Source organism: Bison bison, unplaced genomic scaffold (genome assembly GCF_000754665.1).
Source record: "Bison bison bison isolate TAMUID 2011002044 unplaced genomic scaffold, Bison_UMD1.0 scf7180017864180, whole genome shotgun sequence".
NCBI classification, from domain to species: Eukaryota; Metazoa; Chordata; class Mammalia; order Artiodactyla; family Bovidae; genus Bison; species Bison bison.
In genome coordinates this window covers 2,827,574-2,839,700 of record NW_011494752.1, presented here as the reverse complement: position 1 = coordinate 2,839,700, position 12,127 = coordinate 2,827,574, and the positions used below count along the sequence as shown (strand labels likewise).

At 41.8% G+C, this 12,127-nt stretch overlaps 1 protein-coding gene across 2 annotated transcripts; it reads left to right on the top strand.

Annotated features, from left to right (window-relative positions):
- Positions 1–6: 6 nt before the first annotated feature.
- On the top strand, positions 7–11,070 carry MSL1 (male-specific lethal 1 homolog (Drosophila)). 2 transcript variants are annotated; one of them, XM_010842617.1, is made up of 9 exons: positions 7–99; positions 2,586–2,809; positions 3,831–4,213; positions 6,120–6,167; positions 6,620–6,684; positions 7,319–7,386; positions 7,774–7,898; positions 8,064–8,136; positions 8,529–11,070. In XM_010842617.1, the coding sequence occupies exons 2-9, from the start codon at positions 2,607–2,609 to the stop codon at positions 8,617–8,619; spliced, it is 1,056 nt and encodes a 351-aa protein (XP_010840919.1). In that variant the 5' UTR covers positions 7–99; positions 2,586–2,606; the 3' UTR covers positions 8,620–11,070. The 2 variants fall into 2 exon arrangements, with proteins under 2 accessions (XP_010840919.1, XP_010840920.1); XM_010842618.1 differs by lacking the exon at positions 6,120–6,167.
- Positions 11,071–12,127: the final 1,057 nt, after the last annotated feature.

Genomic DNA, 12,127 nt, shown 5'->3' with positions numbered 1-12,127 from the left:
CAGATCCTTCTGCTGCAATTGGACCTCATCGAACAGCAGCAGCAGCAGCTGCAAGCCAAGGAAAAGGAGATCGAGGAGCTGAAGTCAGAGAGAGACACGGTACGGGAAGGGTTAATCTGCGTTCGGGACGAGGAGCGAGTTGTGCGCATGCTCGGGGGAAGGGGGCTGTAGGAGGTTAAGGTATCCCTGAGTTAGGGGTAAGGAGGTCGGCCACCAGCAAAGGAGTCTTCTCAGTTGCTGGGTCCTTGGGAGCCAGGCTCACAGACACGTTGGGTTGGAGGGAAGGGTTAAAGGGCAACCTCCCAGGAGGAGGGGGAGGGGAAGTTTCAGGTGCCAAAGGGTTAATTTAAAATGACAGCCCCAGACTTGTGGGAAAGACGTTGAGTGGGAAAGACGTTGAGTGGGAAAGACCTGATTTGTGAGGGGTTGAAAAATGAAAAGGTGGGATGCATATGTGGTTGCTTTATGGAAGGAGTTCAAGAGCTTTGCGTTAGAAATGCATTCTGGAGGAGAGGGCCATAGCAGCTGTTGCTCTAAGCACTGCTGTAGCATCTTTATCTAGATAGAGTAGTAGACCTTTTCATTGGCAGAGGGGTTGGGGTGACTCACAGTGGAATCCTGTTTTAGCTTTTTAAAATGATATTAGGAGAATCATCACCTTTGATTTCAGGGGTTTTTTTGTTTGTTTTAATAGGAATCTGAGTTATAAAACATGACTTACTGACCAGCTCCCTTGTATAAGCATGGTGTTTAGAAACTGGAAGGGTTTTAAGGCATCAGGGGAAATTAAGCTTATTAAATGTATTAAGTAGACCAAAATTTTTCCTCCTATATTAGAATCTTAAGATGTAGGGAAGTCATTTATTATTTCTTTGTACTTCTGAGGAGCATGACTATATGGGCTTGTTTTATTTTATTTTATTACCCTTGTAGCAGTAGTTAAGGGCACCTGATGTGTTAAAACATACTCCAGATATCAGGAAAGCTGTGGTGGTGGGATATTATAGTGCTAGCATACCTTACAGCTGCCTAAAAATAAACATGGTTTCTACAATTGTTGTGTTCAGGCTGCAGCAGTCTCTGTCTCTCCTCTCTCTCCCTCCCTCTCTCTCTCTGGCGTTGTGTGCGCCAAGGGCTGAGCAAGGGAGCAGAGGGCTATTCATTTTGTTTGCTTTCCAAATGAATCTCTTCAGGCAGCAACTGTTTTATTAGAGAATGCATTCTGCAAGGTGGGATGGGAGCTGGGGCCGGTCTCATTAAAATATTTCATGGTGTTGATTTGTGGAAGTTACTCAATATGGAGGTGGCACTGCTCAGCTACTGTACTGCAGTCTAGGGGTGTGATGGTACTGTAGTTACAACACATCATGTCCTGACTTGGGGGGGGGGAGTGGGGAGAGGACGACCAGTGAAGGAGAAGAAATCAAGGAAATGTCATCCACAAACAAACATGCTTAAGTAACGTTAAAGCCGTGAATCAAAACAGGAGATGAAATGAGAGTGTGGCGGACAGGGGGCTCTCTGCTGATTGTGGTTTCTGCTCAGTTCCTGAGGTAATGGCCCTTTTGCAGATTTTCCTAGGCAGGAAAAGTGGGGTGAGTTAAGGATAGAGTGTCAGTCTGAACTTGGCATTCACTGCCTCTGTTGTGTATTGCAGTCTTAGTGTTGCTTAAGCTTGTTTCTCTTATTCCAGTTGTTATTTGGCCTCATGAGATCTGTGCAGCTAAGTGGATATAATGAAGTCAACATTAATATCACTGTCTAACCCAAATAAAATTCTTGTTATAGAGTATAAGTAGCACAGTTGGCATCTTTTCTCAGAACATTTTAATGTGAAATTTTCAATGATGATAGACTTCCATTTTGTGTTTGATCATGTGGTCCTCCCTTTAATTATTAGAGTCAAAAGACTTTTCAATATTTAAATAAATAGGTGTAAGTTTTTCTGTTATCTCAAATGCAAAGCAATATGCGTATTTGATGATTGATGGGACTGGTTCTTTTTATAAGTTTTCCAAATTGAGTGTTCACATTTTAGGTGGCACCTCCCCACCCTACCGTACCCCCTTTCAAATAACATTGCAATCCCTAGCAGCACTGTGATTGTGTGAGCTTTTAATTCTGTCTCAATGTACTGTCTGCACTTTGCCCTTGTGTGTAGCATTTTTGAGTGGAAGTAGAGAGGATAGTGTTTGGAGAACTTCAGGGCCTCCTAAAAGAACATTAAGGTTAATTCTGGAAACTCCCAAACTGACTTGGAGCCACATGTTAGCAGTAGCAGAGACCATGCCATTTAAAAGGCATGTTGTGGCCTCTCCCGGTGAAGAGGATTTTTTTCAGAAGAATGAACTACAGATTCCCCATGTCCTTCCCCAACTACATTAGCGCCAATTAACCAGTGCACCTTGTCTTCTCTATTGTGATTAAGAAAATCTATTCAGATTATGTCTGCCTGTTAAAAATAAGTTGAATTGTTGTGGTTCATGGAAAGAGGCAGAAGACCAGACTGATTCCAGAATGGGGATAAGTACCTGTGTTTAATTTTTCTGTTTTTTAAGTCTGCATTTTGCCACTCTCTTTTTTAGCTCCTTGCTCGGATTGAACGTATGGAAAGGCGGATGCAGCTGGTAAAGAAGGATAACGAGAAAGAAAGGCACAAGCTGTTTCAGGGCTATGAAACTGAAGAAAGAGAGGAAACGGAGCTATCGGAGAAAATTAAACTGGAGTGCCAGCCGGAGCTTTCTGAGACACCCCAGACTCTGCCTCCCAAGCCTTTCTCCTGTGGGCGGAGTGGAAAGGGACACAAAAGGTGTGCTGATAACTTTCTTACACTGTCTGGACTTGAGGTCACTTGTTTGCAGTGACTTAGAGTAAGGGATGAGGACTTATGAATTAGTTTTAATACAACTGTATCTTGAATCACAAGGTCTTCTGCACTGAGAAACTGAAACATCCTTGTGTGGGCTATAAAAGTCTGTTAGGAACATTTTGGCCACAGTAATAATTACAGAATGCAGTATACATCATAAAGAGAATGGGCAGCAAATGTGACAGCTGAATTTCTTAAAACTATAGCCCTTCACTTCAAGTTAGGAAGTATTAAATTACTTCATTGCGTTAGACACTGGTAGATGTTAAAAATGTAAGCTCTAACTGTCCTTGGACTCGAAGAGATTAGTCTAGCTATAAGGATAGCATACATTTTGAAAACTCAGAATTCAATATGCAGATGGACAACAGTGATACAGACTATTAAGAGATTAATTATTGTGCGTTAGAATAGTGAAAGTTTAAGGAGGAAATGGATCTTGAAAAAGTATAGAACTTAGGTTGGTAAAAAAGGAAAGGAGATGACATTCTTGAAGTGTGCGTGTGTGTGTGTGTGTGTGTAGACTGGTGGGAGAAAGAGAATCAGAAGATAGCAAGAAAAAATGGTTGTAATTAACATGGTATAGGAATAGAGGGGTGGGATAAGACTGGCATCTGGTTGACAGGAGTGAAATAGACCACAGAGTAGAGGCATCTGATGTTAGCTAAAGGATCTGGAATAAAATAGGAACCTTTTTAGATTTAGTAGTAAATAGAATAGTAGTAGAGGTGCTTAAGCATGGAAACTCACTTGTTCAACAAACGTTTACTAAAGGCTTATTATACATACTGTTAAGCATGAGGCTGTTCCTGCTCATGACAGCCAAGTGAACCCAGATATTTAGATACTTGAATACTGGTCATTTTGGAGCAAGCTAGTTCTCTTGCCCGAAAATGTAATCAAATCAGATTTTATTCAAGAGTCAATAAAATTCTATAATGTTTTCTTCCCTATCTAATAGGAAATCCCCATTTGGAAGTACAGAAAGAAAGATTCCTGTTAGAAAGCTGGCTCCTGAATTTTCAAAAGTCAAAACAAAAACTCCTAAGCACTCTCCTGTTAAAGAGGAACCCTGTGGTTCCTTATCTGAAACTGTTTGTAAACGTGAATTGAGGAGCCAAGAAACTCCAGAAAAGCCCCGGTCTTCAGTGGACACCCCGCCAAGACTCTCAACTCCCCAGAAGGGACCCAGCATCCATCCCAAGGAGAAAGCCTTCTCAAGTGAGATAGAAGATTTGCCGTACCTTTCCACCACAGAAATGTATTTGTGTCGTTGGCACCAGCCTCCCCCATCACCGTTACCATTACGGGAATCCTCTCCAAAGAAGGAGGAGACTGTAGCAAGTAAGGCATAGAGAACACTTGCTCTTATACCCTAGTGGTGGCGGTCAAGCTAACAAGTGTGAAAATGCCTTTGGCATTTTTAAAAAAGTGCAATCAATAAAGCAGAGTTCTGTCAAGAATGAGTAAGTTAACAGCCAGAGACAGACACTGTGCAGGCATTGCAAATAGATGGAATTACAGCAAAATGTGCTCAATGTATTTGCCTGCTTACAACACTGGGAGATGTGTTTGCCAGTAAGTTGCTCATCACAAGAGCACCAGACTTGGGGGTGTAATCTCCGGCAACTTGCATGCCCTCTGAAAGAAGGGTTTTCTGTGCTGTGAAATGCATAGAACTTATACTTTGCCATGCACGACTGTTCCTGCAATTGATACTGTGTGAAACCTGGGAGGGTGGTCTTTGGGTGTTCTCAGGGGCCAATGGTAATTTTTGGGCTGGGGAGCCAGCTTGGGGTGGGGAATTTCACCTGGGCCTCCGCTCTTTAACTATATAAACATTTATCTGTATCTCTGTGTCCCGGTCTGGGGGGCAGGAGGAATCTGCCAAAGACCAACAGTCTTACTATATCTCACTATACTTCACAAAGGTTCTAAATGTGAAGAGTTTACTTGGATTGCAGTAGCCCATTGGTTGTTCATATATTTAAATAAAATGGTCTACAAACTATTTTTCAAACAATAAGGACTATCTTGGGATATCTGAGCTGCTTGGGATGGGTGTGGGGTATGGGACCTTGGTCTTCATTCCCTTTTTGTTCTTCATGGCTTCCATACAGAGATGCTTCCCTATCTCCTACATCAACCAGTAACTGGAATGTGCCTTCAATCGTGTAATGTTAGTCTATGACAGTCACTGTGGGTGCTCCGGGGTGATGGTGGGGAAGCCTTCTTGGATAGAGTCACAGTCCTGAGTTTCTACTGATGTGTCTTGCCCTCGTAGGGCTGGGTATGGGAATCCATTCCAATAAGACAAGAGCATTCTCCAGGCTTTTGTTTGGCTGTTCTGGTGACAAAATCAAGTGGGGAAGATAGATTACTCTTCTTCATTATCTAAAATTCATTAGGCCTTACATTTGAGTACATAGATAGACCAGGACCCTGATCTAGGTTCAGGTTTTTGTTGGTTCAGTCAGTTGAACAGGTTCATCCTTAATGGTTAACCTTCTTGCTGCCATGGCAATGCTGTGTAACAAGAGAAACCGTGAAGCAATTTCCCATCCGGGATTGAGAAATGGCTTGGTCCGGAGCTGTTCTGTGTGACTGGCTGTTTTTGAAAACCCTTTCTGCCGTAGTACAGAAAATTCCAAACACCTCTGATATTGTGGGTCTAGCAGTACAGACAGAGTCTGATTGGGGGGATCCCAGTCCTTTGAGGAGCCTGAGTTGTGAATAAATGTGTGAATCCTTATTCTGGATGCCCCTATTTCAAGAGGAAGTCTCAATGGCTTGTTCTAAGGAAGCCAAAGTCTTTGTGCATGTTGTTCAGGCTGGACCAGCAAGGTAGTTTGTTTGGAGGGAGGAGGGAGCTGTTTAAGAAGACTACATGTGTAAGTTTTGAGAACACTGATCTTTTATTTGAAAAATAGGGTCAACTTTTACTCACCTGCCATGTTCTGAGTTTAAGGTTTGATATCCTTGGCCATCAACTGTTGCAGGGAAACCACCCTAAATAATGAAGAAAAGAAGTCGTCTCAGTGTAAAAAAAAAAAAAGTGGTGGGCTTATTTTCTTTTCTTTTGTCTGTTGTTCCCTCTTCCCCTCCCCCGAGAGAAATTTTCAAAAGAGCAACTCAAAAAAAACAAAATGGCTTCCTAGTGAGAGCATCAGTGATGATCCTTTCCTCCATTTTGGGTATGGGCTTTTTTTCTTTTTACACTGAGATGATTCTTCTTTCCTGCATTATTTAGGGTGTCTGATGCCATCAAGTGTTGCAGGAGAAACTTCAGTCTTGGCTGGTGAGTAGAATAGGAATTATATTGACTGGGCCTGGGGTGGGGGCTGGTGGGATGGTGGATGGTTGGGAGTTGTATCCCCCATCAGTTGGATGGGGGAGAGTGAGATTCTTTGGTATGTGATTACACTGTAGACTTCAAAATGACTACAAATTTCAGTTGTTTTTCAGGAACTGCAATAGCATCCATTATATGAATTGTCAGGTATTGGTTTAGGGTTTTTTGTGATCCTGTGTTTGGCAGACTGCAATGGCATTTTAGGTTCTTTCAATACCATAGCGAGGACACTGAATATGGCTTCAGGTGAGGCCATAGAATGGATTCCTATCACTTGGTAACTTTGTCTTATCTGGGGAAAGACTTCTTGTCCTAGTGAATAGTAGGTTGTGTGACCTTGGATTTAAGGGTGGTTCCACCCCTCCTCCCTTTCTTTTTCTTTTTTTTTTTCTTTCCAGTTCCTTCTTGGAGGGACCACTCAGTAGAGCCTCTAAGGGACCCAAATCCTTCAGACCTTTTGGAGGTAGGTACCCAAGACCTGTCAGTAGGAGGGAGTGAGAGATAGCTAGAAATGGGGGTATAACTTGAATATGTCATCATAACTGTATGGATGGGTTAAATAGAATTCTGAAGCCAGAAGGTAACTTGAGAGATTATCAAGTCCAACTCCTTTGTTGTATAGATGAAAAAACTGAGATCTAAAATGGCTAAGTGATTTATTAAAAAATAAGTAGCTAGTGAATATTCAAAACAGAGCTAGGTTTCATGCTAAGTAGAAAAGTTAGGCATGTACCCCTCAGAAACAGAATTATATATTCCAAGCTCATTTGCCTTTTGAAAGCTTGATACTTACTTTAAACTCATACCCTTATAAAGTATAGCGGTAGGGAGGGTTTGTGGCAGTCTGAAGGGTTGTTTCAGTTTTATGTGACTTTCACTTTGGAAAGTTATAGAAATGATTTTGAAATACGGAGATTCTACAAGGGTAGGAGTGGGGATAGGAGTATGTGTTTCGTTGATTTTTGTTACCAGGAGTTTCCCATGATACCCATAGAACTCACAGACTTAGGTGAAAGAGTTTTTATTCCTGGAAGCTGGAAATGAGAATACATGTCACATGGTGATAAATAACTTATCAGCTGCTATTCTTTACACAGAACCTGGATGACAGTGTGTTTTCAAAGAGGCATGCAAAACTGGAGCTGGATGAGAAGAGAAGGAAAAGGTGAGGCTAGAGATGTTCACTGTGGGAACAGTTGAGCCTATAGGACTGTGACATCTCATCCCTGCTGAGGGGAGCCCAGGAGCTCTTAATACTTTTAAATTACCGACTTCCTAACACAGTTTTGAAGTGGTTATTGTTAAAGATGTTTGGCCTCTTTTTCTTGTGGGGAACACTAACACATGATCCAGACTGCTAGACCTAAACAGCTCTTCCCTAATCAAGCAGACAGTTTTCTTTACCCCCTACTTCCCCGCCCCCCCCATCCCCTCATCTAGAAGTCTCAGCCAGGATCTCCCTAGCATCTGGATTATATGAGTTGCCTTTATAGAGCAGGTTTTCAGTAATATTGGGTTTGTTTGTTTTCTTTGTCTGGTTTGTTTTTCCCAGATGGGATATTCAGAGGATCAGGGAACAAAGAATTTTACAGCGACTGCAGCTCAGAATGTATAAAAAGAAAGGAATTCAGGAATCTGAGCCCGAGGTTACCTCATTTTTCCCTGAGCCAGATGATGGTAAGTTTTGTTTATCTAAGAGAGTAAGTTTCTCGGAGAAGAAAAAGGGTACAAGGCCCAGGATACAGCTTGCTCTGAATGAATGTGGTATTTTGGAAGAGGTATAGTTGCTAGATATCTTCCATCTATGTCACTAACAAGGTCCCATCTGGCTTTCTTCCATAGTTGAAAGTTTGATGATTACCCCCTTCTTGCCTGTTGTAGCATTCGGACGACCGTTACCAAAACTAACTCCACAGTAAGTATAAAGTTTTTTTCGCTCTTCTCAGGTGGCTTGCACTTCACTTCGCTTTCAGTCTTCATGAAAGCTTCAGTATAAGGTGGAATAGTTGGCTTAGGGATAGCCATGGTTCTTTGACAAGTGAGGCTGCCTGGGCCACTAGCTTTTGCAATGAGAAGATTCCCAAGCCAGCAATTAGGAGGATTGCTTTTTGATTTAGAAATAGATTATTCAATCACTTTAATAGCACACCGTTGCTCTGACTTTGAGGCAAGAAAGACACTCCAAACTTGGGACTTGGGAGTCAGGGCTAGGAATGGTGAAGGATATACCATCTCTTTGACAGTCTCATGTCCATACCGAATTTCTTCTAGTCTTGCAGGTTGATTTCCTTATTCTTTTTTTGCCAGGAATTTTGAGCTGCCCTGGTTGGATGAGCGTAGCCGATGCAGGTTGGAGATCCAGAAGAAGCAAACACCTCATCGGACGTGTAGGAAATAGCTGTGCTGGCAAGAACCTTCTGTCTTCAGATAGTTGTAGCATGCCATTCCCAGGGAGTGGCAGAGACCTGTATATGTGACCTATGTCCTTATGTATGTTACCATTTGCTGAAAATGCCCTTCCATACTCCCCTGATCTTGGTTTTGTTTTCATCACTCTGATTTCACAAAAACTCTTTCATTGGGCTAATTGTGAATTGTGGAGGGTGATTGGGATTTCTTTTCCCTTTCTGGGGAAATGAGTTCTCAACTTAAATCTATAGGATGGCAGACTTGGAAGCTTCAGGGGTCTGCTTCTTTACATTTGCCTATGTTAAAGGGGTAAAAGGGCTCTCTTCATTAGACTTGTGGAAGATGAAGCAACCCCTGCCTTTAGAGTTGTGCCTGCATGGCACTCTTCTCGCCCCGTATACCCTTCCTTATAGTATGGGTATAGTGGTTTTTACCCTAAAACAAAACAAAATTTCACCAGGAGCTTAAGGACCAGATGAGGAATAACAAGTGACATGATGAAGCAAGTCATCTTCACAGGGTAGAAAAGATAATGGAGAGTTGGTTGATAAATATCTGAAAACACAGTTGTCTTAAAACTGTTTTGTGATACAGCCATGTGGGAAGGGATGTTTGGCTGTGATTATTTTCTTAAGTTAATGGGTAACTGAATTTCTTTCCCCACCCCTCAAGAATAAAATCTTCTGAAGAGAGAAAGAGGATGGTTAGTCTGGGGCCAGTTATGGCTCTAAACAAAAGCAGTTGGTGTTTGGGAATGGCATGCCAGATCCTGTACAGATGTCTTTGTGTCACATCACCTCTTGAGTATTCCTTAGTTGGGTTTTATCCTTTTAGCTGAGCTCTTGGTGGTGGGTTAGAGATTTAGGGAGGGTGGGGATGTATGTGGAAATATGTGCTTCCTCTGGCTGGCAAATGTCTACATTTTGAAACAAACAGATGTACCTAATGAGCTTCTCCAGTTCATTTTGTAAAAATAGATTTGTATGTGTACCATCTTGGTTCCCCCCTCCCAACCCTCACCTCCCCCATTTTGTTAAAAAATTTCAGGACAGCACTCCAGGCCACTTTGGTCTCAGTGTAAGATCCCTGTAACTATCTGGAAGGAAAATAGAGCCAAGACCTCTGGTCTTAAATATATAGGAATTGCCTTTCTTTAGTCTTCAGGACTATTGTATGAAAACAAGTAGGGGTCTAATCTCCTAGAAGGTAGGGGCTTTTATCCTTGAAGAGAATATGTCCCCAGATTATTAGCACTTTTAGAGGAGAAGCCAAGGTATGTAGGGTGTGTGGCCGGCCCGACAGTGGAGCATGAGAGAATGGGATACCATTGTGGGAAGGGAAGAAAAAAGTTCCTCAGGGGCCTCCCACTGCTAAAGCTTTTTGTGAGATGTTGGTCTGTGCTCCCTGAGTTTGACTTTTAAAGGAATTACTCGGGCAGCACATGTAGTATTCTTGGATGATCTTGCTGCTCTTATTTCTCCTTTGTGTGTGTGTGTGGCTATGGGTTTTCATTTGTAACTCCATCTGCTTAGGAGAGTGGGCTCTCCACAAGGGAACCTGCTGTGAACTTCTTTGCAGCAAGAATGTAGAGAGAAATAGGACTTACTCCACTAGGGGCTCTCATCTCACACCTTAAGGAGAGGAAGGAGATTTCTAGAAAAACTAGGCCAGATTTTCTTTGTTCTCCATCATTTTAATATGGCAAACTGTTTGGCTTTCCTACTCTGACCTATGTTATGTTCCTTTAAAATGTGCCCAAGAAGAAAAAAGACCAGTCAGTGTCTCCTTATTTTATTCCTTGATTCCTCTCAGTTTCTTAATTTTCAGCATTTGTTGGATTCCTTTGGATATGGGTTAGCAGATTTCACCTTTGTTTGTTCCTACCCAAGGGACTTCCCAGATTCTGAACTCAAGTTAGATGAAGAGGAATCCATGAGGTGCTATTTGCCCAGACTTACGTGGATTCTAATTTTCTTGGTTTTCCCTCTACCTAGTATCTATTTTATTGCCCCCTCTTCTAGATCAATTCTCCTTTGATTTGGATATGTTGAAGTTTTTTCGAGGAGGTTGGAGAGTAGATGAGCCAAGTTCCAAGAGCAAAAAGACAGTGTGTCAGAGTGTGGGGGGAAATTAGTCTTGTTTTTTCCCTACATGGGATACAACACTGTGAAATTCAATCTTCAAGTGAAGGCCCTGCCGTTCTCCTAAAACATAGTTCTTTGTTTCTTTCTTTAACAAAGTTTAAGCTAGTGTTAATAAATTAAAAAAAAGAAATTGCTTGTCTGTCTACTTCAGCTTTGTTTTATGCCCATTTCATATTGTTGTCTGTGTTGTAATTCATACTTTTGATACCATTTCTGATGTGTAAAATTGGTTGTCTTGTAAATATCTTATAAAGAGTTCAACTGTAAATAAACTATTGTGGCTGTTAATTTTTGAACTTCTGCTTCAATTTATTAGATTTATTGGGAAGCATTAAACAATTTTGCTTGGATATTTTAAAGGACTAGAAAAAGATATCCACTTTCACAAAATAGAAAAACACCATTTTCCCTTTTATATGAGATACTAACTTCCATTTGTGTATGTACACAATGTATGTTCCATCTCTCTTTGTCCTGGGTTCTTCCTTACAGATAATGGGCAGTTAAAAAAAATAAGAGATGATAGGATGCTTGGTGCCTGGTGTCTAATTAATAAAACCTCAGTTGGAAGGACCTTATAGGTCATGTAGTCTGACCCAAGTACACGATTTCCCTCTGACAACATTCCAGACAAATGAAATCCAGCTTCTTCTCTAACACTTTCATTTTCTCCTGTCCAGTTTTTCCTAAATGTTAGAGAATTCTTCTTGTTGACAAAATCTAACTTCTTGTAACTTGAGCCCACTGGTTCTTGCTTTGCTTTCCAGGGTGACCAAAAAAAAAAAAAAATCAATTCCTCCTTTCCTCATCAGATCAGATCAGATCAGTTGCTCAGTCGTGTCCGACTCTTTGCGACCCCATGAATCGCAGCACGCCAGGCCTCCCTGCCCATCACCAACTCCCGGAGTTCACTCAGACTCACGTCCATCGTCAGTGATGCCATCCAGCCATCTCATCCTCTGTCGTCCCCTTCTCCTCTTGCCCCCAATCCCTCCCAGCATCAGAGTCTTTTCCAATGAGTCAACTCTTCGCATGAGGTGGCCAAAGTACTGGAGTTTCAGCTTCAGCATCAGTCCTTCTAAAGAAATCCCAGGGCTGATCTTTCAGAATGGACTGGTTAGATCTTGTTGCAGTCCAAGGGACTCTCAAGAGTCTTATCCAACACCACAGTTCAAAAGCATCAATTCTTCAGCGCTCAGCCTTCTTCACAGTCCAACTCTCACATCCATACATGACCACTGGAAAAACCATAGCCTTGACTAGACGAACCTTTGTTGGCAAAGTAATGTCTCTGCTTTTGAATATGCTATCTAGGTTGGTCATAACTTTCCTTCCAAGGAGTAAGTGTCTTTT